Source organism: Acanthochromis polyacanthus, chromosome 8, assembly GCF_021347895.1.
Source record: "Acanthochromis polyacanthus isolate Apoly-LR-REF ecotype Palm Island chromosome 8, KAUST_Apoly_ChrSc, whole genome shotgun sequence".
NCBI classification, from domain to species: domain Eukaryota; kingdom Metazoa; phylum Chordata; class Actinopteri; family Pomacentridae; genus Acanthochromis; species Acanthochromis polyacanthus.
The window spans coordinates 41,399,978-41,427,748 of record NC_067120.1 but is presented as its reverse complement, the minus strand read 5'-3'; the positions used below and the strand labels follow the sequence as shown (position 1 = coordinate 41,427,748).

Here is a 27,771-nt window from a genome sequence, read left to right as displayed (position 1 = left end):
TGTTTTCCTCTTCTCCTTCTTATTTTTGCCAACAAATATATTTTCATTTCTGTCTTCATGTGATCTGACTTTTTTATGGCACAGGAGTTAATCTGGAACTTTTAATTATGGAACATATTAAGACTTTTGCAGCCAAAACATAAAAACTTTCTAAAATCTGAGGCTTTATTATAACTAAAACTAGTACATAATCTTGACAAAGTATTTGTATTTGATTACTCATGAAGTAAACGATCTACTGATAACTCAGAGGTAATCTGATTACAGTTTGTTTTCTGCTGTAAACTCATTTCTGCTGTAAACTCTTATACTGACACTCTGGATGCTTTTCTACATTGAGTTTATTTCAAATAAATTACATACATTTTCCTAAAATATGCATTTGTCCGTTTAGTTGAGTAACATTTCAGTTATTATTTGCAATAACCGAGTAGTTTACCAGTGCGATAGCAGTATTTTTATTTTTCCTGTGCTTGCTTTTCTATCCTACACAGATCTAGAGTCTGCGCTCCCTTGAAGTCCCGCGACATCATGAAATCTCGTTAGCCCCCGCGCACACAGCCCTTAGATGGAGGAGGAGGTAGCCATGTTGTAGCTGCGGAGAACAGCGGCGCAGAGACACAAACAAACCGGGAGAAACCCGCTGGAGAATCGGCTCTGCTCACTGCACGGCTCGGAGGGACCGCCTGTTCTGTTTCCTGTCTGGAGCGCCGTTCTGTAGGGAGGCACCATGAGCGGCGGGACGCCTTATCTGGGCAGCAAAATCAGCCTGATCTCGAAGGCCGAGATCCGCTACGAAGGGATCCTGTATACCATCGACACGGAGAACTCTACCGTGGCTTTGGCTAAAGGTAGCCGCTCTCAGAGTTTATCTAGCGTCTTAGCATCTGTTGCTATCGTTTCATTTTTGTTCGTTCTTAATACAGAATTTTATTTTTATTTTTTTTAAAAATGTGATTTACTGGGGAGTTCTGCTCCGAGGAGGGAACTCGCAGAACCGCAACATTAATAGCGTTAGCCAGTGGTTAGCTCGTTAGCATGAGCTAACTTCTATTGGGTTAACATGGAGCAGGCGCTAAAATGCTAAAGCTAATTCAAGCGGACGCAGCTGGAATAGTAGCTGCCCGACTAACACTGTGGTAAATTAATCTGTGAATTAACAACAACACACGAGCAGCGGTGTGAGCTGGCGACATGAGTTAGCTCTCAGCTAACAGTTAGCCGGCGGTGAAAACAACACGCTGCGTTAAGTTCCTTAGCTTCACCTGCTCTGACGTCAGAGTCCTCACCTGGTTCCAGCCGCAGATTATGACGGAACGCTATTAATAAAACGTGTGACAGCAGCTTTGTCCGGCTGAAAGGAACTTGGAGGAGGTTATAGAAAGTCCGGAGAAACCGGACACAGCTGCTAATCGATTAGCCAATCAGAAATAATCACCAGTTATTATTATAATCCGATCAGTTAGTTTGGGTACCTTTTTTAATTAAGATAAACTCTAATTATAAATGTTTCCTGGTTGTTTCAGGGTTAATGTTTATTATTAGTAATCAATTAAAGCAATATCTGATATTTAGAACTGACATTTGAGTAATAATTTAAAGTTTGATGTCATATTTTATCTCGGTTTCTCCATCCGCTGTTTATCAGGACACCAACAATGGGACTAAAACTGAGTAAATCTTTGAAATAAAGTTTAGTTTTAGAGCTGCAGAATCAGCTTCTGATTGTACAATCTCCTTCTGTTGGAACAGTTAATTAGCATCATCTATTAAATTAATCAAAAAAATACTTAATTCATCAGTTTGAGTTTTTTTAAAGGAAAAAGGTCTAAATTCTGTATTTTCAAGTTTTATAAATGTTGATATTTTGATTTCTTTCCTACTCAGATGGTTTTCAGGATGAATCCATCAGTTATTGAATAGTAGAAAACATGGATCAGAGTTTCCTGTAGTGTTTAGTCCAAAGATCTTCAGTTTGATGTCAGAGGAAAGAAACCAGGAAATATTCACTGAAGAGCTCAAATCACAGAATTTAAACAGTTTTTATGAAAAATAACTCCAACTATTGGATTCTCAGAATAGCTATGGATTCATTGACAGTAACTGATTAATCTTCACAGTAAGCAGAGATGCATGAGATTATTTAGCAGATATTTCAATATTATTTTGTCTGATTTCTGGAATATATTTACATAAAGTTTCTGATGTGTGAAATGGTCCAACGGATCACTAAACTCACGGATCGGATCGGTCCTCGGATCAAGAGTCACGGATCGGATCATTTTTCGGATCAGCATGTCTATGACATATACAAATATGTCAAATATTCGGAGCTCGTCTCTTCCCTTTGCCTTTAGCCCACTCCGGCTCATCCCGTCGTGTTCGGCTCATCTCGGCTCCTCCGTTTGTGTTTCTTACATAGACTGTATATAAAGATGGACGTAGCATCTGGCTCCAGAATTGAAGCCAACCCGGAAGTGTCAACAACTTCTGTCCGCTAGGGTTGGCTCTAAAAAACTTTTTCTCCATAGACCCCAATTCATTTTTGGAAAAAATAAAATTTGATAGACTGATGTTCTACGGCTCAGGATTTTTTCCCCGTTAGTTTTCATGGTCAAAATGAGAGACATTCGTCTTTAATAGGGCCCGAATATTTGGAGGTCAGAAACCACTATTCGGGCCAGCCCTACTCACCGTGTCTGCTCTCTTCCTTTCTCCGCTCGCCACGAGCTGCGTGTGGACGGAGCACAACTTTTTTTTCTTTCTTTTTTCAGAAATCGATCCGCGGGTCATGTATGTGCCGAACCGATGACGTCGATCCGAACGGATCAGTGATGATCCGTTGCACCACTAGTGTGAAATGTTAACATTCACAGTACAGAATAAGAAAATAACTTTAATTGGAGTCTAAAACAGGGCACATTCATTTTAAACACCGTTTATACTGACTATCGAGTGATATTGTGCATTTCTAGTCGTTTGAAATGACATGAACTGGTTTCTGTGATTCATCAGCAGCAAACTGAACAAATATTAGTGGAGACTAGGGCTGGGCGATATGGACAAAATAAAATCTCTCTTTTTTTTTTATCTTGGACGATTACGATTTTAATCCATTTTTGTTGTTTCTTTGCGGTCTGTTTGCTATGGCTAGTGCTAGCCGTGCCACGCTCCTGTAGCTGCAGCACTCTTCCCATTCTGTAGGAAGCCTCTGCTGGAGGTGCTGAAAGAGGTTAGTTGTGCTGCTACTCTTCGTTTTCACAGTACTTTTGCAAACCTTGCACATGACTGCAGTGTTGCCAACTCCTCAGTAAGGAAAGTCGCTGTTGGCTGTCCTAGAAGTCGCTAAATGACGTCATCGCCTAATTTGCATATTTCCCACTTTGCATGTAATTGTAATCAACGTTGTAGGAGAGAGGAATAACGTTGTGAAAGAGACCAAAAAGTGAGTGTAAAACACCCAAAATATGTTTTTGTACTAGAGGCTAAATGCTGTGGTTTATTTTAGTTTGACAGTGAAGAAACATTTTCGTTTGTCCCGCTCCGTAAGTCTGGATGGGATCTGTAGTGACTTTGTGCATGCGCGATTCATCTGTCGTCTGGAGTGATGTCTCCTCTAATCAGACACTGGGACTGCTGTGGGGTTACTGGACTGACAGTCTGTGCTCTGGGAGGAGCTCACAGCAGCACCTGCTGCTGGTTGAGGACAGTAACTGCAGAATGATCCCAGTTTTCCTGTCAGTCTCCAAAACGGCAGAAAAAGTCGCTAGGACGCTTTGGAAAGTCGCTAGATTTAGTGAGAAAGTCGCTAAGTTGGGAACACTGCATGACTGTAGTTTGCTCTGTGTCAGTCTGGTCAAAGCCGAACCACTTCCATATAATCGATGTAACATGAGGCCCTTTTCTGGCGACCAACTCTTCATCTGCTGTTCTGTCCGCCATGACGGGGGTGTGAGTGTTTTGGTGGAAGGAGATGAGCAGCGGAAGCAAACGCCAGTGCACAAGTCGTGAAAGGCAGAAGAAGAATCTGTATTGTTATTTATTTAACCTCGCCTCGATTTTACGATTTGGCAAATTTTCAAATCGTCAGGTTTTAAAAATGCAAATTAATCAAATTAATTTGATTTATCGCCCAGCCCCAGTGGAGACTAATCTGATAATAAAACAAACCCCAGATGATGGTGAAGCTGCTGAGATGAAACTGATGATCCCAGGGGAAGATCTTTTATCCAGTTTTGGTCAGAAAACAAAGTTCTGAGTTTCAAGGTTCATCTCCAGATTAACTCTGCTGAGGTAAACTAGTATTTAATGAATGTTTGTAGGCTTTAAATCACTATTGAGAGGTTTCTGTTTGTTCTTCCTGTCTGTTAGTTCGGTCCTTTGGTACCGAGGATCGCCCCACCGACCGACCCATCCCTCCTCGAGACGACACCTTCGAGTACATCATCTTCAGAGGCAGCGACATCAAGGACCTGACGGTCTGCGAACCTCCAAAACCAACATGTTCTCTGCCCCAGGACCCCGCTATAGTCCAGGTTAAGGCTGCGGTTACTTTGCTTATTTATCTAATCCTTTTTAACTCCTGTTATTAAATGAAGATGATCAAGACTAACACTCATAAACTCACCTGCTGTCAGGTAAATGTGACATCAGAACTCCTCACCTGGACCTGTTCAGACTCATGTTTGGATTCTCAGTCTGATGGAGACATAGTTCTAGTTCTTTCTATTATAGAAACTCCTCAGGAGTCTCTGTCATGGTGCCCTCTGCTGGCCAAACTCCCATAATGCTCTCTGCTTAACACCCTTTAGTCTGTACAGCCACAGACATAATAAAGAGTAGACGCCGCTCGGGCTGCTGTGCAGCGAGAAATACGGCCGCCATCTTGGTCCGGTCAGCCGCTCCACTCAGCGCTGTTTGACAGCGCATTTAATCCATCTTAACTCTGAATATTAAACTGATTTTCACACGTTTTTTATTTTTTGCTGCAAACATCATACATGTAGCTATGATACAGGACAAATGGTTCGGCGTATTTTAATATCCATAGCGGGAATAATAGGTAATAATAATAATAATAATAGAATATTCTGATATTAAGCTCGACTGTAGACAGGTATTTTGCTGACTAATGAAAAATCCTGACTAATGAACACATATTTCTATATAAAACAATAGAAGTTATATATCAGAGAAAATGAATATATATAAATCATAGATGGAGTATCAACATCATTCACATATATATACAGGCTATAATAGATAAGTTATATATCAGAGAAAATCATGCTACATATATCAATCATGTATGGAGCATCAATATAATCAATATATCAGAAAACTGACTAATGTGTTCATTAGTCAGTATTTTGTTTATATATGTATATATAGCATAATCATATATTGTCTCTTCAAATTATTAAAAATAATTGACTTTACTGCCATTATCTGCTTCTCTAACATATATTAGTGTGTGTGTGTTTACAGTGTTTGCAAAGTACCTGTCTACAGTCGAGCTTAATATCAGAATATTCTATTATTATTATTATTATTACCTATTAATCCCGCTATGGATATTAAAATACGTTGAACCATTTGTCCTGTATCATAGCTACATGTATGACGTTTGCAGCAAAAAATAAAAAACGTGTGAAAATCAGTTTAATATTCAGAGTTAAGATGGATTAAATGTGCTGTCAAACAGCGCTGAGTGGAGCGGCTGACCGGACCAAGATGGCGGCCATATTTCTCGCTGCACAGCAGCCCGAGCAGCGTCTACTCTTTATTATGTCTATGCGTACAGCATTAAACGGGCTCCACCTGGTGGAACAGCCAGGTACTACAGCTGACCTCTGGGTTCTTATATCTGCAGTGATTATTATATATTTTATAATTACTATATAATGTTATTATATCTCTAATGGGTTATTAGTGGGCTAACTGATAATCATTCCTTCCTTCAGTCCATCGACCCTCAAACCTTCTTCTTCTGTGGTTTCAGTCGTCCATGAGCTCCAGCTCCTCGTCTGCCGGGGCTTCAGCTCCGACTCCCTTCCAGTCCGCCGGTTCTTATGGACTCTTCAACCGAGCTCCAGTTCCTGCCTACAACCAGTTCAGCACCAGCCCTCTGGTGTCGCCCCAGTTTGGACCCGTCGGTGTCGGTAAGCTGTGGTCTCTGCTCGGCTCTGCATGACATCCAAGGGTCCAGGACCCGGTAGTGGTTCTGGTACCACGTAAGGCATGCAACAGAACCGAGGAGAACGGACTCACGGTGTCTGACTTGTAACGGTCGAGACCTTCACGTTCTCCTCCACATGTTCCACAGTTCTGACTTCTAACGGTCCGGTCTGTGAATCCTGAGTTTAACCTCCACTGAGGACAAACTAAGCAAACAGAACATTTATTGTGGTTCCTGGTCATCATGAGAACAAGTTTAAGGCCTAAAGTTCTAACTCTTTGTAGAAGCTTCCGTCGGTCACAAAGGTTTCTTTAAGACAGACTGCTTCTGGTTCAGGTGAGGTCCACATTCAGCCCAGAACCAGTAAAACCAGAGCATACTAACCTAGAAATAACCACAACTCCAGCTTCATTGTTTCATTTCATTACATAAACATCCACCCTAAAAACCATTTAGCGTCAGATGTCATCATCCTCTGCTCTAAATGCTGCTGTTAGCTTAGCATAAAGAGCTGCTAACCGAGGCTAGCAATCCTTGGGGACCCCAACGAGGTTCAGACAGCTTTTCTCTAATTTTTTCACCATTTTGGACATTTTTTATTAATGTTGGATGAGATTCACTTCATCCTAAGCCTGGATGTCTGTTATTCTGGGCTAAATCTGAGCCATTAGCGACTGTATTTGACTCATTCTGGACACATTTCTGTTAATTCTTGGAGGCTGTGAGTCATTTTTGACACACACTCAGTGATTGTGGATTATTTTATGTCATTTTGTACAAAGTCTGAATGACTTTCAGCAATTTTTGACTATTTTTGGTCAGTTATTGTCTCTCCCAGTCTTCTGGGATGAAGCACAACTGATGGTTCCTTTGTTTTAGTGTGGAAAAAGTCTGAAAGCGTTGACATTTAAGGAATTATCTTTTTAGAAAACATCATGAAGAACTTGAAATTTATCAAGAAAAATAAGTTTTGTCAACGTTCACCCTCAGTTTATCATTGCCACATTAAAGGAACACAACATTTATTCACCTGGACCTGAACCACAGAGTAGAGCCACAAGTTCATGTCTTCTGTGATTTTTGCACTCTGAGGACCCTATTGGACCCTCCAGAGGACCGCCTTTGGCCCTCAGGCCTTATGTTTGACACTCATGTTTATGTGATTTTAGCTCCAGTTTACTTTATTTCAGATTCATCTTCAGACTTTAAACTGATGATAGTTCTAATGTTCTGCTGTTAGTGTTCTGTGGTGTGGAATGGTCCGACTGTCTGCCTCTGGTTATAGCCACGTCTGATTGAGGAAGTACTTTATGTAGTAGCAGTAGTACTGGGTGTAGTAGCAGTAGTACTGGGTGTAGTACTGGGTGTAGTAGCAGTAGTACTGGGTGTAGTACCGGGTGTAGTAGCAGTAGTACTGGGTGTAGTACTGGGTGTAGTAGCAGTAGTACTGGGTGTAGTACTGGGTGTAGTAGCAGTAGTACTGGGTGTAGTACCGGGTGTAGTAGCAGTAGTACTGGGTGTAGTAGCAGTAGTACCGGGTGTAGTACTGGGTGTAGTAGCAGTAGTACTGGGTGTAGTAGCAGTAGTACTGGGTGTAGTAGCAGTAGTACCGGGTGTAGTACCGGGTGTAGTACTGGGTGTAGTAGCAGTAGTACTGGGTGTAGTAGCAGTAGTACTGGGTGTAGTACTGGGTGTAGTAGCAGTAGTACTGGGTGTAGTAGCAGTAGTACTGGGTGTAGTACTGGGTGTAGTAGCAGTAGTACTGGGTGTAGTAGCAGTAGTACTGGGTGTAGTAGCAGTAGTACTGGGTGTAGTACTGGGTGTAGTAGCAGTAGTACTGGGTGTAGTAGCAGTAGTACTGGGTGTAGTAGCAGTAGTACTGGGTGTAGTAGCAGTAGTACTGGGTGTAGTAGCAGTAGTACTGGGTGTAGTAGCAGTAGTACTGGTGTAGTAGCAGAGCAGTAGTACCTGGGTGTAGTAGCAGTAGTACTGGGTGTAGTAGCAGTAGTACTGGGTGTAGTAGCAGTAGTACTGGGTGTAGTAGCAGTAGTACCCGGGTGTAGTAGCAGTAGTACCGGGTGTAGTAGCAGTAGTACCGGGTGTAGTAGCAGTAGTACCGGGTGTAGTAGCAGTAGTCCGGTGTAGTAGCAGTAGTACCGGTGTAGTAGCAGTAGTACCGGGTGTAGTAGCAGTAGTACCGGGTGTAGTAGCAGTAGTACCGGGTGTAGTAGCAGTAGTACCGGGGTGTAGTAGCAGTAGTACTGGGTGTAGTAGCAGTAGTACTGGTGTAGTAGCAGTAGTATGGGTGTAGTAGCAGTAGTACCTGGGTGTAGTACTGGGTGTAGTAGCAGTAGTACTGGGTGTAGTAGCAGTAAGTACTGGGTGTAGTAGCAGTAGTACTGGGTGTAAGTACTGGGTGTAGTAGCAGTAGTACTGGGTGTAGTAGCAGTAGTACCGGGTGTAGTAGCAGTAGTACCGGGTGTAGTAGCAGTAGTACCGGGTGTAGTAGCAGTAGTACCGGGTGTAGTAGCAGTAGTACTGGGTGTAGTAGCAGTAGTACTGGGTGTAGTAGCAGTAGTACCGGGTGTAGTAGCAGTAGTACCGGGTGTAGTAGCAGTAGTACCGGGTGTAGTAGCAGTAGTACCGGGTGTAGTAGCAGTAGTACTGGGTGTAGTAGCAGTAGTACCGGTGTAGTAGCAGTAGTACCGGGTGTAGTAGCAGTAGTACCGGGTGTAGTAGCAGTAGTACTGGGTGTAGTACTGGGTGTAGTAGCAGTAGTACTGGGTGTAGTAGCAGTAGTACTGGGTGTAGTAGCAGTAGTACTGGGTGTAGTACTGGGTGTAGTAGCAGTAGTACTGGGTGTAGTAGCAGTAGTACTGGGTGTAGTAGCAGTAGTAGTAGTACCTTCAGGTCTTCCTGTTTTACTGAGGTTTCAGCGTAAACAGCCTCCGGTTAGTTCAGAGATTCCTTCTGTTGATCGTCTACAGGCCGATCGGTTTCCTCCTGAGTGGGTCGATCAGCTGCTGGTTCTGGTTCTGAAGGTAGAACTGCAGATCGAGAACCAGATGTTTCTGCTCACATCTGTGGAGGACCTGAGACTAGACCTGTAGACAGCTGAGCTCTGTTTCCCTGTGAACGCCCACTAACCTGTCCTCTGTCCTGGTTCTGGTCCCCACTAACCTGTCCTCTGTCCTGGTTCTGGTCCCCACTAACCTGTCCTCTGTCCTGGTTCTGGTCCCCACTAACCTGTCCTCTGTCCTGGTTCTGGTCCCCACTAACCTGTCCTCTGTCCTGGTTCTGGTCCAGGTCGCAGCAGCCCCAGTCTGGACCCGCTGAGGAAGAGCCCGACCCTAGAGCAGGTGATCCAGAACGCCCCGTCTGCCCCGGCCTCGACCTCCACGGTGCCGGCCCCCGGGCTGGGCCGCCGGAGCCCCGCCCACGGCCGCACGGCGCCCCCTGGTGGTCCTGGTGGTTCCAGCGGGCAGAAGGCAGCGCAGCAGGACGGCGTGGACTCCAGGAGGGGGGGGGACGCTGCCAGGGGCTGGTCTGGACCCAGGTCCATCTCTGGTGCAGACCGGCCTACAGGACTGCCTCACTCTCTGTTCAGCCAATCAGGTGAGGCCTCCAGCAGGAAGCAGCCCCCACTTCCTGTCACACACGGGTCACTTCCTGGTCACAGTTGGACACAAAAAACCATTTAATACGAGCCGACCAGGTTTAATTCACAGCATAATTAACATTTAAGCAAAGTAAAAACCTAAGAACATTGTTTTCTTTAATTAATCAAATTTCTTTATTGTCGTTGCTGATTTACAAAGAAATTCGTCAGTCTGTAGCGCAGAATAAATAAATACTGAGACGACTGATTAGTCAGATACATATATAGGGATCATTATTCCACATCTGGAAGACATCTGGACTCTAAATGTTAAAAATAAACCTTCTCTGTCCCAGTGTTCTGCTCCACATTGATCAATAATAGGTATTGATTCTCATTTTTACTCCATGTTTCTGTGTTGTTGCTAACCCTACTCTAATCCATGCTAATGTGATCTTTCTCTCAGCAGTAGAAGCTAGATATTTAGCTAGCTGTTACTGCTGACCACTGATGGAAAACAGTCCAAAGAATGAGTCTGATCCTGATAATATGAGGTAGAGAGAGACATTCAGTCAAGGCTGACAATGGATGAAAAGATGGAAAATAGAAGAGAGGACATAGCTTTGCTCTACACATTCTGTAGGAACACTGATGGAGGATGGAAACGACAAAAACAAGACATGAAATGACCAATGGCAAAAGCAAAACAGAAAACGACAAAAATGAGACAACACAAGACGCAAACCAAAAAAAAAAACCAAGACACACAAAGGACAAATCACAACAGGGTTGTTGTGGGACACGTTCCAAAAATAAATATTTATTTAAATGTTATGTTGATTAAAAAAATGTTCCCCAATTTCTGACACATGAATGAAAAATATAAAACCAGATAAAGTAGATTTGAATTCTGTTTTTCATGGGTCCAGTTTGGTCATCAGGGAGGTGGACGAGAGAAAAATGTTGTTTTAGGGCAACGCCAGACTTCTTTGCTTTTTATAATACTGAAACATTCTTTTCTCCTAGTTCTTTAGATTTGGTCTCAGGACAAGAACATTTACACACTACTGATGTTTTAGGGTTTAATACGTAGATTACTGGATGGAAAACAACCCAAATATGCAGTGTGTATACATATACAGTTCCTTGTGAAAGTATTCGGCCCCCTTCAACTTTTCAACCTTTCGCCACATTTCAGGCTTCAAACATAAAGATATAAAATTTTAATTTTTTGTTAAGAATCAACAACAATTGGGACACAATCGTGAAGTGGAACGAAATTTATTGGATATTTTAAACTTTTTTAACAAATAAAAAACTGAAAAGTGGGGCGTGTAATATTATTGGCCCCCTTTACTTTCAGTGCAGCAAACTCACTCCAGAAGTTCAGTGAGGATCTCTGAATGATCCAATGTTGTCCTAAATGACTGATGATGATAAATAGAATCCTCCTGTGTGTAATCAAGTCTCCGTATAAATGCACCTGCTCTGTGATAGTCTCAGGGTTCTGTTTAAAGTGCAGAGAGCATCATGAAGACCAAGGAACACACCAGGCAGGTCCCAGATACTGTTGTGGAGAAGTTTAAAGCCGGATTTGGACACAAAAAGATTTCCCAAGCTTTAAACATCTCAAAGAGCACTGTGCAAGCAATCATATTGAAATGGAAGGAGTATCAGACCACTGCAAATCTACCAAGACCCGGCCGTCCCTCTAAACTTTCACCTGGAACAAGGAGAAGACTGATCAGAGATGCAGCCAAGAGGCCCATGATCACTCTGGATGAACTGCAGAGATCTACAGCTGAGGTGGGAGAGTCTGTCCATAGGACAACAATCAGTCGTACACTGCACAAATCTGGCCTTTATGGAAGAGTGGCAAGAAGAAAGCCATTTCTCAAAGATATCCATAAAAAGTCTGGTTTGAAGTTTGCCACAAGCCACCTGGGAGACACAGCAAACATGTGGAAGAAGGTGCTCTGGTCAGATGAAACCAAAATCCAACTTTTTGGCCACAATGCAAAACGATATGTTTGGCGTAAAAGCAACACAGCTCATCACCCTGAACACACCATCCCCACTGTCAAACATGGTGGTGGCAGCCTCATGGTTTGGGCCTGCTTTTCTTCAGCAGGGACAGGGAAGATGGTTAAAACTGATGGGAAGATGAATGGAGCCAAATACAGGAGCATTCTGGAAGAAAACCTGTTGGAGTCTGCAAAAGACCTGAGACTGGGACGGAGATTTATCTTCCAACAGGACAATGATCCAAAACATAAAGCCAAATCTACAATGGAATGGTTCACAAATAAACGTATCCAGGTGTTAGAATGGCCAAGTCAAAGTCCAGACCTGAATCCAATGGAGAATCTGTGGGCAGAGCTGAAGACTGCTGTTCACAAACGCTCTCCATCCAACCTCACTGAGCTCCAGCTGTTTTGCAAGGAAGAATGGGCAAGAATTTCAGTCTCTGGATGTGCAAAACTGATAGAGACATACCCAAGAGACTTGCAGCTGTAATTGCAGCAAAAGGTGGCGCTACAAAGTATTAATGCAAGGGGCCGAATAATATTGTACGCCCCACTTTTCAGTTTATTTGTTAAAAAAGTTTAAAATATCCAATAAATTTCGTTCCACTTCACGATTGTGTCCCACTTGTTGTTGATTCTTGACAAAAAATTAAAATTTTATATCTTTATGTTTGAAGCCTGAAATGTGGAGAAAGGTTGAAAAGTTCAAGGGGGCCGAATACTTTCACAAGGAACTGTACATGTATATATATATGTATATATATATGTATATATATATGTATGTATATATATATATATATATATATATATATAGTTGTCAGGGTTCTCGCCAGCGCATTTCAGTCTCACGGCCCGTTACGCTCAGTTTAAAAGATTACGCTGTGATTAGGGCCGCTACGCCAGCGCATTTCAAAGATTACGCTGTTATGACAGTGTGTGGCTCCATCATGAGAGAGGGAGAGAGAGCAGCGTGTGTGTGAGAGAGAGCGAGATGTCCAAGCGTCCCTGAATGCAGCACGAGCGAGAGAGAGCAGTCGGTTCAGTAGAGGAGGAGAGAAGGTGTGTAGTTGCTGGGTTGGTGGTACTGTGCGGTTCAGCCACTGTTGATAGACAATAAGGGTTAACACTGTGATTAGGGCCGCTGCTGTTATTTTGACAGATAACGCCATGTGTGTTTGTTTTTATCGACTGGGTGCCTATCTACGTTAATTTATGTCTCCTCACCTCAGCCGTACTTTCCTGTAGATTGACCCGTTCTCGTCTATTGCGCGCGCGGGAGGACCTGCCGTTACGCTGAAAAAAAATCCTGGTGAGAACCCTGGTTGTTCAGATGAAGTTTATCTACAGTTTAAATAAAGTTTAACAGCTGACAGACAGAAACGTTGAGATGAACCCAGCAGGACTTTAGAGAGAGGAGTGAAACTGAGCAGAAGGAGGCATTCGTCATAAAATAAGTTCGTTTGCTTAGAATTAATGTCTTTTGCTTTAAGCCTGGTGTCGTCCTGTGGGTCAGAATAACCCATTTTAAGGTTTGAAATCTATTTCCACAGTGAAACTTCTGTTGTCCACATTTTCAATGTTTTTGGGAAATTTTTGAACTTTTCTTGGTGTGAAAAAAGAAATATTAAAAATGTTTCTAGCATTCACATAAAAATCAACCAAAATCCAGCGAAATTCACTGGGTTTTGGTTGATTTTATGTGAATGTTCTGAAGAAAATATCAGAAGTTGTACTGATGAATATGGAATCACTTTAGATATTTTTAGGATTTTTGTTGGAAGATTTTTACTCATTTTTTGAAAATATTTTCAAGAGTTTCTTGCTCAGTTTGGCGTATTTTTTTTACAAAAAAAACTTTTGAGGGAAACTTTAAAGGCGTTATTGGAATTTTATTCCTGAAGGTTTTGCAAATTTTCAGAAATTTGGGGGGGTTTTTTTGTTGAATTTTTGGATTTTTTTTTAGACAAGAAAACAGTTTTTTGGTGGCTGTAAATGAGGACAAAGGAAGGGTTAAATGAAGAATCTGCAGGTCTTAAAACCAAAAAAACAAAGAATCTGATGTCTGACCGTTGTTTTTGTTCTCAATGAAGCATAATCAGAACGTTCTGTAAGTGACAAACCACCCTAAAAGGTCTGATCAGACTTAAATAACCTCCACTTATTCATGTAATCAGCAGAAGGTTCTCTGTGGATGATGTCTGACTTGTTCCAGAACTCCTCCTGTCTAAGCCTTGTCTGTGTGTGGAGGTAGGAGAATAGTGCCACCTGTTCAATTCAATTAAATTCAATTCAATTTTATTTATATAGCGTCAATTACAGTCAAATCGTCTCAAGACGCTTTACAGAACCCATATGCCTGACCCCCAGAGCAGCCCAAAGGAGACAGTGGCAGGAAAACACCCTTTTAACAGGGAAGAAACCTCGAGCAGAACCCGGCTCTATATAGGGGGGACCCATCTGCCTGCTGGCCGGGGGGTTGAGAGGGACAGAGGAGGGCAAGGGGAGGGATGGGAGAAGAGGGAGGGGTGGGAAAGCAAGGAAAACACAACACACATTTGGATACATGCATGACAGGATATGTGACACAGACAAAGTATAAGCTAACATTGAAAACTGACTCATAGTTTACTCTGATGATGTACGGCTCTGACATTAAACATACTCCATATATAGCTAGCAGTAAAATTCAAACAGTATGTAAGTTAGCATAACAGTATAGTGAAGGCGATGCAGAGTTGACTGGTGGAAAAGGGGAGTTGGAAGCAGAGGGCTGGAGGAAGGTCAGCAGCAGCATCCCACAGTGGACATGATGGAGACTGGACCAGCTGGTGGAACATCAACCACAGATCTGAAGCATCCAGCTCTGGGACCAGGGACACTCAGAGAAATAACACAGGGGGAAACAGAGTGAATGTACTGCAATAACGGTATACATATTAAATGTAAAGGTAGATAGAGAAGGGCTCAGTGCGTCAAGAAAAGTCCCCCAGCAGCCTATAGGCCTATAGCAGCATGACTAGAGGCAGAACGAAGGGACGTCCAAGAGGGAGTCAGCTGTGCAATGAAGACACAAGCCGAACCCCTGTGGGTCACCCAGTCAGCCCCAACTATAAGATTTGTCAAAAAGGAACGTTTGAAGCCTGGTCTTAAAAACAGAGAGGGTATCTGCCTCCAGAACCCAAACTGGGAGCAGGTTCCACAGGAGAGGAGCTGATAACTGAAGGCTCTGCCTCCCATTCTACTTTTAGAAATTCTAGGAACAACAAGTAAGCCTGCAGTTTGAGAGCCAAGAGTTCTACTAGGATAATAAGGTACTATCAGATCTTTAAGATATGATGGAGATTGGTTATTAAGAGCTTTATATGTCAGAAGAAGGATTTTAAATTCTATTCTGGATTTAACAGGAAGCCAGTGAAGAGAAGCAAGTATAGGGGAAATATGATCTCTTTTGCTAACTCCTGTCAGTACTCTGGCAGCAGCGTTTTGGATCAACTGTAGATGTTTGAGAGAGCTATTTGGACAACCCGATAATAAGGAATTACAATAGTCAAGCCTGGAAGTAACAAAAGCATGAACTAATTTTTCTGCATCACTCTGAGACAGAATGTTCCTGATTTTTACAATATTACGCAGGTGAAAAAAGGAAGTCCTACAGACTTGCTTTATGTGTGAGTTAAAGGACATGTCGCTGTTGGCCGCTGTTTGTTCACTCTAAAGGATTCTGCTGTTCCAGGCTCAGACGTCCAGAAAGGCCCCAAACCAGAGAACGATCAGGGCCGAGGAGAAGGCAGGGAGTCCAGTAAACGTATCCCAGGTCACCGTGCATGTTCCTCCTCAGAGAGTGGACCATCCTCATCCTCAGCCATCCATAGATCCAGTAGAATCATCTGGAGCTAGCTCTACAAGAAGCTTCATCTGGACATTTTTACTGCATATTTTAGTCATTTTGGGAGGTTGTAGCATCATTTCAGGGAAGTTTAGAGTCATTTAGGTCTTCTACATGATTAGATTAGTGTTTATTGTGATGTTGGACAGTGTTTCGGGTCATTTTAGACACATGTTGGATGGTTTAGAGTAATTTTGGACTGATTTTAAGTCATTTTGAACATTGATCACACTAATGTTGAGTCATTTTTGAGTCCGTCTATTCAAGGTTTAGATTATTTTTGGACAAATTTCCAGTCATTTTAAACAACTTTCACATAGTTGTGCTCATAAGTTTACATACCCTGGCAGAATTTGTAAAATTTGCTCCATTCTTTAATGAAACATGAATGATCAGAGCAAATACAATTGCATGACAATAAATAACTTTGAACACCAGCCCTTAATGAAAGAAAAATATTTCCATTAACAAACATATTTTGCTAAAAAATAAAGGACAATATTTCACAAATTTGGCCAGGGTATGTAAACTTATGAGTACAACTGTACTTCTGAATTAATTTTGAGTCATTCTGAACATTTTTTGCTATTTTGGACAGTCCTGAAGTCAGTCTGCTCACCTTTTAGGTCATTTTGGATGTTTTTGGAGCAGTTTAGTGTAATGTTGGGTCAGTTTTGAGTCCATCCTCAGCCATCCTCCCTGGCCTGTTTTCTTTGCTGCTGTGTGCAGATTGACATGCTGTTCTGAATGATGTTCCAGAGATGCTTCCTGTGCTGCTGGAGCTGCTCGGACTGATTCCCTCCATGTTTGTTGTGCTTTTATTTCTGTTCTTGTGCTTTTCTAACATCTGAAGCTGCTGAGTTATGTCTGTTTGAACCCATCTTAAACCAGAGAACTCCTTCTCCATGGTGGATGTGTGCTTTGATTTACTGTGTGGTTCTGGTTCTGGCAGCTAATAGACTGTTTTGTTTCACCAGCAGCTGCCGGAGCGCCGGCGAACCGTCGTGGTCGAGGTGGAGGACACCGCGGCCGAGGACGTTTCAACGTCCGCCGAGACGGACCAATGAAGTTTGAGAAGGACTTTGACTTTGAGAGCGCCAACGCTCAGTTCAACAAGGAGGAGATCGACCGCGAGTTCCAGAGCAAACTGAAGCTCAAAGGTTTGTGTTTCCTGGAAAAGTTCAGCTTCGTTACAAACACTGTGAATGCTTTCAGTCCTTTAATCTGTAGACATATTGAGTTAATTTTAGTTTTCTTGGAGGTTATGGGTCACCACCAGGAGACGAAAAACTCCTTTTCTCAGAAAACTGAATGTTCTGAGGACGTCTCAGGACGGATTTACTCTAATCCGAGACTAAACAGTCGACTTATTCAGAAAACAGATGGCAGTAATGTTGAGTATTGATCATTGACTCTGTTCGGTTCTGTCTTTACGTTGGTACATCAGTTCCGTCTTTACATCGGTTCTGTCTTTACGTTGGTACATCAGTTCCGTCTTTACGTCGGTTCCGTCTTTACGTTGCTACATCAGTTCCGTCTTTACGTCGGTTCCGTCTTTACGTTGGTACATCAGTTCCGTCTTTACGTCGGTTCTGTCTTTACGTCGGTACATCAGTTCTGTCTTTACGTCGATTCCGTCTTTACGTTGCTACATCAGTTCCGTCTTTACGTTGCTACATCAGTTCCGTCTTTACGTCGGTTCCGTCTTTACGTTGGTACATCAGTTCTGTCTTTACGTCGATTCTGTCTTTACGTTGCTACATCAGTTCCGTCTTTACGTCGGTTCCGTCTTTACGTTGGTACATCAGTTCCGTCTTTACGTCGATTCCGTCTTTACGTTGCTACATCAGTTCCGTCTTTACGTCGATTCTGTCTTTACGTTGCTACATCAGTTCCGTCTTTACGTTGGTACATCAGTTCCGTCTTTACGTTGGTTCCGTCTTTACGTTGGTACATCAGTTCCGTCTTTACGTCGGTTCCGTCTTTACGTTGGTGCATCAGTTCTGTCTTTACGTCTGTTCCGTCTTTACGTTGGTACATCAGTTCTGTCTTTACGTCGGCTTCACGGCTTCGACACCAGACATTCAGTGAAGGCTGATGTGCAAAATTACCTTCAAAGGACTGGATGTGTTCAGGAAATGTAGAGAAAAACATGAGTTTTTTTCCTTAAGATTTACCTTAAGCTGACAGTTGACTTAAAACGTGACCAGACTGACTGCTGGACTGTCCAGAATAACAAAAAATATCCAGAGTGCTTCAAAACTAATCCAAAAGTATGTGAAAGTTGTTAAAAATGACTGGAAACTTGTCCAAAATTACTCTAAACTGTCCAAAACAATTTAAAATCTGTACAAAACAACCCAAAAATGACTCAACATTTGTGAAATCAATGTTTAAAATGACTTAAAATTGGTCCAAAATGACTAAACCATCCAACATGTCTCAACGTGACCCAACCCAACGTGAATCGCCCAAATTCGATGAGAAAAAAAATATGGGGTGTAAGGGGTATAGGGTTGGATCGCATGTAGCTGTCAACAGTGTGCTGGCAAAAGCACGAGTTGGAAACGATTGGAGAGCATTATCGAAAGTTAGATGTAGCTGGGAAAGCGAGGTGCTTGGTGTGCGACGATGAGACAAAATAGAGCGACAGAGGATGCCAAGCGCTGATAGACCACATGAAAACGAAAAATCATGCCAGAAAATTGTACGAAAAGCGCTCTAACCATAGCCTAGCCGTGCTAGACAACCCACGGCAACGAATTTAATTCTCTGCCAGGGTGGGTCTAGTTACCCTCCATAAGCCTCGAGGCTGGATGCTCCTAAAACTGGCCGGACCAATCACCATGAAGTGCAGAGTCAGAAGGCGGGCGTAACTAAGCAACGACAGAGGCGTGACGATTCTGACAGAAACAACCGGCGCACAATAAACAGTTATCTTTGGACTCGGCTTTGGCCACAGCCCTTAAAGATTTGAAGCTAAAATTCAACTTGAAAGATAAACAAAGGACGGCACTGAAGTGTTTCATTGAGAAGAAAGACGTATTTGGACTTATGCCGACGGGATATGGCAAATCCTTAATATACCAGTTGGCTCCGGTGGTTGGGAAGCTAATGGGACTTAGCCACAATCCGCCGGTGCTCTAGGAACTACGTCAGCCTATTCGTTGCGCTGATTGGTTGTATACCTACCCAATTGCTGCAGAGGGATTTGATAGACAACCTTTTAGCCCGCCTCCCTCCCTGTCGAGCTTCCCTAGACCCTTGTGCCATCAGAAACATGGGTGTAGCATGGCTAGGCTACTCTAACCACCAAATGTCCAGCAATTTTTTTCACCTGGCGGAGGGAAGAGACGCGACAACAGGACCAAACATACGGGATCAGTAGTGTGTACTGCAATCATAGACATAATAAAGAGTAGATGCCGCTCGGGCTGCTGTGCAGCGAGAAATACGGCCGCCATCTTGGTCCGGTCAGCCGCTCCACTCAGCGCTGTTTGACAACGCATTTAATCCATCTTAACTCTGAATATTAAACTGATTTTCACACGTTTTTATTTTTATTATTTGCTGCAAACGTCATACATGTAGCTATGATACAGGACAAATGGTTCGGTGTATTTTAATATCCATAGCGGGATTAACAGTAATAGAATATTCTGATATTAAGCTCGACTGTAGACAGGTATTTTACAAACACTGTAAACACACACACACTAATATATGTTAGAGAAGCAGATAATGGCAGTAAAGTCAATTATTTTAATAATTTGAAGAGACAATATATGATTACGCTATATATACATATATAAACAAAATACTGACTAATGAACACATATTTCTATATAAAACAATAGATAGAAGTTATATATCAGAGAAAATGAATATATATAAATCATAGATGGAGTATTAATATAATCAATATATCAGAGAAAATTTACATAAATCATAAAAAGACTATCAATATAATTCATACATATACATTAAAAAGATATATCAGAAAATGATAATATATATATAAATATTGTTTTATATAGAAATGTGTTCATTAGTCAGTATTTTGTTTATATATGGCTAGAGCCAACAATGTACTCAGTAAGTTCTTAAATCTTTTTTTTTTTAGTCATGAATGGTATCTTCTTCATAGATTTTGAATTTCTGCTCCTTGTTAGTTTATCATATTACATATTGACTTGAATACATGTGTATATGATGAATATAATGAGTTGTTTCTTTTACGTTTACTTGCTATTTTAGTCCACTTTTGACACTTAAATAACACTAAAACCCAGGCGCTTTGAGGGGGCTTCGCCCCCCTTGTCCCCCCACCGGGTGCTGCCCTGGACCTGCTGACCCCCAGACCCCCGGCTGAATTTTTCAGATAATTTCACTTTCCTCAAATCACATCCCTGAGTGTCGATTGCCACAGAACCATTCCTTGGTGGAATAATAATCTTCTGTTAGTGTGAAACCTTCTGTCCTCTGAGCTCTTCCTGTCTCCTCAGATGAGAAATCGGAGAAGTCGGAGAAAGCTCTGAACGGGGAGGACAAAGGCGACTCTGGTGTGGAGACTCAGAACAGCGAAGGAAACGCTGAGGATGAGTGTGACCCGCTGGGACCCAACTGCTACTACGACAAGTCCAAGTCCTTCTTCGACAACATCTCCTGCGACGACACCAGGTACCGGTCCAGATGGTACCGGTCCAGACGGTCTCTTTGAGGTCCACAGATCAGTTCATCCTGCTTTTAATGAGCTGCACGACTGATTTGAGCCGTTTCAGACAGACTTTATTTATTTATACTGTTGTTTTCATTAACCTTAATAAATTTCTACACGTGTTTGAATCATCCAGAAGTTATTTTGTTAAAATCTTTTTTGGACATTTTTTAATATTTAGAACACTTTCTGCGTAACTCCTCATTCTGGACAAACCAGTTTTTGGACATTTTAGTAGTTTTGGATTGTTTCCTTTTAATCTTTTAGTGGATATTTAGTGATAAATCAGATGAATGTTTGTTTTAATGGATGATCCGTTCATGTTTTCTGTCCACCAGGAAAGCCAATGACAAATCTGGAGGCTCCGCCTTCCCCAGGTGAGTTTTCCTGGTTCTGATTCTCACCATTTATGGCTTCATTCTTACATTTCAATTAAATTTTATTTATATAGCGCCAATTACAGTCAAATTGTTTCAAGACACTTTCCAGACCCCATATGAACCCCAAAGCAGCTCTAAGGACATAGTGGATAGAAAAACACCATTTAACAGGGAAAAAGCCTGGAGTGGAACCGGGCTCTTTATGTGGAGGAACCATCTGCTGCTGAAAGGAGGTAGAGAGGAACAGAAGAGGGAGAGGTGGAGAGGGGAGTGGAGAACAAGGAACATAGAACACACAGGTGGATCCATGTATGATCAGACAGATGATTCATACAAAGTAGAAGCTAACATGTAAACTGATCCATAGTTTACTGTTCTGGTGTACAGCTCTGGTATTAAATCTACTACATTTATAGCTGGTAGTAAAATTCAAACAGTATGTAGAAGAACAGATCAAGTATAGTGAGGGTGATGGAGAGCAGACTGGTGGAAATGAGCAGCTGGAAGCAGAGGACTGGAGGAAGGTCAGCAGCAGCATCCCACAGTGGACATGATGGAGACTGGACCAGCTGAAACCACAAAATGATCAGTTATAAAACTGCTGAGTTTATCTGAGGATAGAAAGACTCAGTTTAGAGCCCATCGGCAGAACCGGGCCCTGTCTGGGTCCTCCTGGTTCTCTCTGGGTCCTCCTGGTTCTCTCTGGGTCCTCCTGGTTCTCTCTGGGTCCTCCTGGTTCTGTGTGGGTCCTCCTGGTTCTCTCTGGGTCCTCCTGGTTCTCTCTGGGTCCTCCTGGTTCTCTCTGGGTCCTCCTGGTTCTGTCTGGGTTCTCCTGGTTCTCTCTGGGTCCTCCTGGTTCTGTGTGGGTCCTCCTGGTTCTCTCTGGGTCCTCCTGGTTCTGTGTGGGTCCTCCTGGTTCTCTCTGGGTCCTCCTGGTTCTCTCTGGGTCCTCCTGGTTCTCTCTGGGTCCTCCTGGTTGTTAGGATCCAACCTCCAGGGTCAGCTGGACGTACCGGGTGTTATTGGGTCAGATAAAGGTGTTTATTGCTCAGTCGGTAACAGCTCAGTGATCAAACACAGATTAAAGACCGGTGCGATGAAAGAACCAAGCAAAGCTAGCAGAGTATCTAATCTAAACACAAACAGAACCACTTCCTCCCCACCCAGACCTAATCACAGCAGCTCCACCCACAAACATCAGAGCTGAACCAGACCGGTTCCTCTGAACACGTTTGAAACACCAACACTCACTGCAGAAGAACTTCTTCCTGAAGTTAGCAGACTGCTAACAGGAACCACAGTCTCCGTTAAGACTGGAGGCTCCTCACCGAACCAGCAGCCGCCATCAGAAGGTCTAGGTGTAGTCACCCCTCAGTAGATACAGAACCTACAGACCAGAACACAGACATCTCACACTGAAGCTCCAGGAGAACTGGTCACACTGAATCAGCCGCCATGACGGTTGTAGTTTTATACTGGTGTGTGGAGATGACTGGGGTCTTCTGGGAGAAGGTGTGGTAGAGGACCAGGGCTAGGAAGAGGTCTGGAGCTCCAGGCTGATGACTCATCATGAGCTCTAGGTGGAATCAATAAGGTCTCCACAAACCATCTAGACCCAACACACGACCATCACAGGCCATAACACTGCTTCTGTCTGCTTCCTCCTGGTTCTGTCTGCTTCCTCCTGGTTCTGTCTGCTTCCTCCTGGTTCTGTCTGCTTCCTCCTGGTTCTGTCTGCTTCCTCCTGTTAATTCCTGCCTCGTCCTGCAGGGAGCGCCGTCAGACCTGGGCTGAGGAGCGGAGGATGAACGCCGAGACGTTCGGCATCCCGCTGCGTCAGAGCCGAGGTCGTGGCGGTTACCGTGGACGCGGGGGATGTTCCGAGGGGGGCGGGGCCGCCCGGCCAGCCGAGGGTCCTTTGGGCCGCCACAGGGGGGTGGAGCCTATCGGGGCGGGTACAGAGGAAACCAGGCGGGGCGAGAGTTTGCTGACCTATCGGCATACAGGGTAAGGACCGGTAGTTCTGATCCAGTTACATGGTTCTGATTCATTCTGAATGTTGAAAAGTAAAATGTTCAGGAACTCAAACTGGCAGCCATTTTCCAAGATGGTGGCCGTGTTTTCCAGAAGTTTCTGAACCTTTAAAGTTTTAATGAAAAATACATGTTTAGATCAGAACACGTGTCGGTTTCTACGCGTTTAGATCAGAACACGTGTCGGTTTCTACGCGTTTAGATCAGAACACGTGTCGGTTTCTACATGTTTAGATCAGAACACGTGTCGGTTTCTACATGTTTAGATCAGAACACGTGTCGGCTTCTACATGTTTAGATCAGAACACGTGTCGGTTTCTACGCGTTTAGATCAAAACACGTGTCGGTTTCTACATGTTTAGATCAGAACACGTGTCGGTTTCTACGCGTTTAGATCAGAACACGTGTCGGTTTCTACGCGTTTAGATCAAAACACGTGTCGGTTTCTACATGTTTAGATCAGAACACGTGTCGGTTTCTACGCGTTTAGATCAAAACACGTGTCGGTTTCTACGCGTTTAGATCAGAACACGTGTCGGTTTCTACGCGTTTAGATCAAAACACGTGTCGGTTTCTACATGTTTAGATCAGAACACGTGTCGGTTTCTACATGTTTAGATCAGAACACGTGTCGGTTTCTACACGTTTAGATTAGAACACGTGTCGGTTTCTGCATGTTTAGATCAGAACACGTGTCGGTTTCTGCACGTTTAGATCAGAACACGTGTCGGTTTCTACGCGTTTAGATCAGAACACGAGTCGGTTTCTACGCGTTTAGATCAGAACACGTGTCGGTTTCTACGCGTTTAGATCAGAACACGTGTCGGTTTCTACGCGTTTAGATCAGAACACGTGTCGGTTTCTACGCGTTTAGATCAGAACACGTGTCGGTTTCTACGCGTTTAGATCAGAACACGTGTCGGTTTCTACGCGTTTAGATCAGAACACGTGTCGGTTTCTACGCGTTTAGATCAGAACACGTGTCGGTTTCTACGCGTTTAGATCAGAACACGTGTCGGTTTCTACGCGTTTAGATCAGAACACGTGTCGGTTTCTACGCGTTTAGATCAGAACACGTGTCGGTTTCTACGCGTTTAGATCAGAACACGTGTCGGCTTCTACATGTTTAGATCAGAACACGTGTCGGTTTCTACATGTTTAGATCAGAACACGTGTCGGTTTCTACATGTTTAGATCAGAACACGTGTCGGCTTCTACATGTTTAGATCAAAACACGTGTCGGTTTCTACATGTTTAGATCAGAACACGTGTCGGTTTCTACATGTTTAGATCAGAACACGTGTCGGTTTCTACATGTTTAGATCAGAACACGTGTCGGCTTCTACATGTTTAGATCAGAACACGTGTCGGTTTCTACGCGTTTAGATCAAAACACGTGTCGGTTTCTACATGTTTAGATCAGAACACGTGTCGGTTTCTACGCGTTTAGATCAGAACACGTGTCGGTTTCTACGCGTTTAGATCAGAACACGTGTCGGTTTCTACGCGTTTAGATCAGAACACGTGTCGGTTTCTACGCGTTTAGATCAGAACACGTGTCGGTTTCTACGCGTTTAGATCAGAACACGTGTCGGTTTCTACGTGTTTAGATCAGAACACGTGTCGGTTTCTACGCGTTTAGATCAGAACACGTGTCGGTTTCTACGCGTTTAGATCAGAACACGTGTCGGTTTCTACGCGTTTAGATCAGAACACGTGTCGGTTTCTACGCGTTTAGATCAGAACACGTGTCGGTTTCTACATGTTTAGATCAGAACACGTGTCGGTTTCTACGCGTTTAGATCAGAACACGTGTCGGTTTCTACGCGTTTAGATCAGAACACGTGTCGGTTTCTACGCGTTTAGATCAGAACACGTGTCGGTTTCTACGCGTTTAGATCAGAACACGTGTCGGTTTCTACGCGTTTAGATCAGAACACGTGTCGGTTTCTACATGTTTAGATCAGAACACGTGTCGGTTTCTACGTGTTTAGATCAGAACACGTGTCGGTTTCTACATGTTACCTCCGCCAATCGTCCAGATTTCTGCAGAACGTCGTTAAAATGGTAAATTTTGTGTCTGTAAACGTTTCATGTGTGATTCTAATGTCTGTTTTCTCCGTTTGTTCCAGAAGGACAACAAAGTGGCGGCGTAGCTCCGTGGACAGCAAGGTTCTCCTGGAGGTGGGACTTCTTCACGCTGGAACCAGATAGTTCTGTTGACTAAATAATGAAGATTGTCTACTAGTTGTATATTTGTCACCAGCACTGGGGTAGACGGCTTGAATGCAACTTTAACTTTCATATCTGTCAGTGACGGAACCACGAGTTTATCAGAACCTTAATGTGTATAGATGTTCTCCGTTAGCCGCCGACGGACTGATGCTCACTGGGTTAGCTTCACCTGCTAGGTCTATCTCTAACCACCTCCTCACCTTTCTAATGTATTTTTCTACGTCTCACCTGGGATTCACCTGAACCTGATCCTCCTCGGCTTCCTCCTGTTGTCGTCTGAAGATCGTAGGTCAAGCTCCAGTCGCGTTGTTTTCTCTTTTCCACTCGTTTCTCTGTGGTTTTCTTGGTTGACAAGCCGCTGGTCCATAGAGACGCTGCAGTTGGCTTCAGGTAGCTTCTATTAGCTTCAGCTAGCTTCTGTTACCTTCAGTTAGCTTCAGCTAGCTGCAGTTACCTTCAGTTAGCTTCAGCTAAACCTGCATTTCTAGCTTTTATCTCCAGACGTCCGTACGGAGGACCCGAATGTGCCTCAAGTAAAGAAAGATTTCGCAATTTAATGAAACAATGCGTCAGAGTGAATAAACAAACTGAACCTGCCTTCAATAATTTTATCAATCTGAGAACAAAAGGAACGTAAAATCACTTCATTTATTTCAGATGTTTTAAATCTTCCGGGAGTGAAGTTCTGGTAAATAATAAATGTTTAAATTACAGTGAGTCAAACAGAAAAGAAAAAAAAAAATAACTTTTTACTAGTATTTTCTTTACTTATGTTCCATACGTTAATGCAAAACTTCATTAAGATGAAATAAAATTAGGTTTAAAAGTGACAAAAATGAAGAAAACAGTAAGTCCCACCAACACAAACAATTTATTCATCAGACAGTAAATACAGAAGAGAAACAGTGATAACTGTTTTTTTCAGTATTTTCTTTTGTTGTGAAATAATTGAATGGAAAACTTTGTTAGTTTGAAATAAAATAAGACGTAAACAACGAAGAAAAGCTCCAGCTGAAGAAACCTAAACCAGTTTATCGTTCATGAATTCTGATGCGGTGAAACCAGATCATGTTTGTTACTTTAGGCGCTCTCTGTCCTCCGTACTGAAGGCGTTCCTCAGATGTTCTTCCTTTGGTTCTCCTCGTTGTTCTCCAGACACTAACTCAGAATCTTCAGCCTGAAGCCACGAACCTCAACTGTAGCAGCGTTTAGCAATACGAGGCTTCAGTTCTAGAAACGTTCTGATCCGACCCACACGGAAAGAGAAGCCGGTCCCTGTTCTGTCCTCAGATCCACTAAAATACAAAGGCTGTACTTCAACCGATTCCACATTTAGAACTCCTTTTCTCAATAAACAGAACGTCCTGAAAATGTCTCAGGACGATTTTTCCTTCAGACACCAGTCGACCGATTCAGAGAACATACAGCAGTAGTGTTGAGTTTAATCGGGTCAGTTCCATCTTTGGGTTGGGTCCATTTTTGAGTGGGTTCTGTCTTGACGTCGACTCCGTGGTTTGGACTCCAGATGGGGGGTGAAGTCGACTGGATGAGTTGAGGAACTGTAGAGGAAAAGGTTCTTGTTCTTTGGATCGGTCTTAAAGCCGACGGTTGAACTTGGGTCGGATCAGAAGCAACGGTCCAGAACGGCTTCTCTAACGTCTTCACTCGTTGATGGAACTGAACTCGACGTGTTTCTTCTGTTGTAGAAAATATTTCTCTTGCATTCAGGCACCAAAAACTTTTGTTTAAAAGAAAAGTTGAAGATGAGCAGAGAAGCAGCAGAAAGGACACAAGTTTGGTTCTAGACGCTTTAAACGAAACAAAAACACTCAGAAGGTTTTTGGCTTCATCTATTTAAATGATAGTTTTAATATGTCGCCACATTTCCTACATTAAGATCAGAGACAGGAGGAAACCGGAGTCATTTCTGTTTCTCTAAACTCATGAATTTAACATGTAGAAGTGATGATGAGTTTCTCTGGTCTTCATGAAATCAGATTTTCTGTCTGAAGCTTCACCTCATCTCTCCATGTTCAGATCCAGGACAGAATCTATCTTTGGTTTTTGGGAACACTTCAGCTGTAATTTCAGTGGTTCGATGCACATCAGAAGAATAAATAAAAAGATTTGAGCCTGAAGCAGGACTGGATCGTCCGAGGTTCTGCGGTTTGCACCGAAATAACTCAGAATTAGCAACAAAACCAAAGGATTGATCAGCTGCAAAGTGCTTTACTGACCTCTGGTTTCCACCTCTTCCAGTATTTATGCTAAGCTAGCAAGCTATAGCTGGAGCTCCGTGGTTTTAGGATGAAAATCAGATGAGAGTTTAACTGAATCCTGGAGTTTTTATATCCATTTGTTTTGGTGCATTCAGCAGAATAAAGTGTGGTTGGTGTCTCGGTGAGGATCTAGTCTGTTGGGTTGAACTCTCTGTGGTTCTAAACTTCAAACTTTGACCAAAATTAAACCGGTCTCTGGTTTGATTTTGGTCAAAGCTGGGAGCTGAGAACCACAAAGTCAAACCCATCAGGCTCCTGATACTAGAAGGTTCTGAAAGGTTCTGGCTGGTGTCTTTCTTCAAACACGACCTGAATTGAGAGGAAACGAAAGTTTTTGGTGGACGGTTGTTGATGCAATAAGTGTTGGCGGTCGGAGAGCTCCTCCTTCAGCTCTCTGAAGCTTTTTATGAAGAGCAAATAATAAACAGTTGTTCAGTA

At 43.0% G+C, this 27,771-nt stretch overlaps 1 protein-coding gene across 1 annotated transcript; it reads left to right on the top strand.

The window, feature by feature from the left end:
* The first annotated feature begins 530 nt into the window (after positions 1-530).
* lsm14aa (LSM14A mRNA processing body assembly factor a) lies at positions 531-27,771 on the top strand. Its single transcript, XM_051952135.1, is given in 11 exon segments — positions 531-851; positions 4,372-4,535; positions 6,002-6,161; positions 9,485-9,793; positions 15,537-15,617; positions 16,670-16,849; positions 20,195-20,369; positions 20,745-20,783; positions 22,557-22,660; positions 22,663-22,793; positions 24,952-27,771. Coding segments are annotated over 11 exon segments (1,488 nt in total). The 5' UTR covers positions 531-730; the 3' UTR covers positions 24,976-27,771.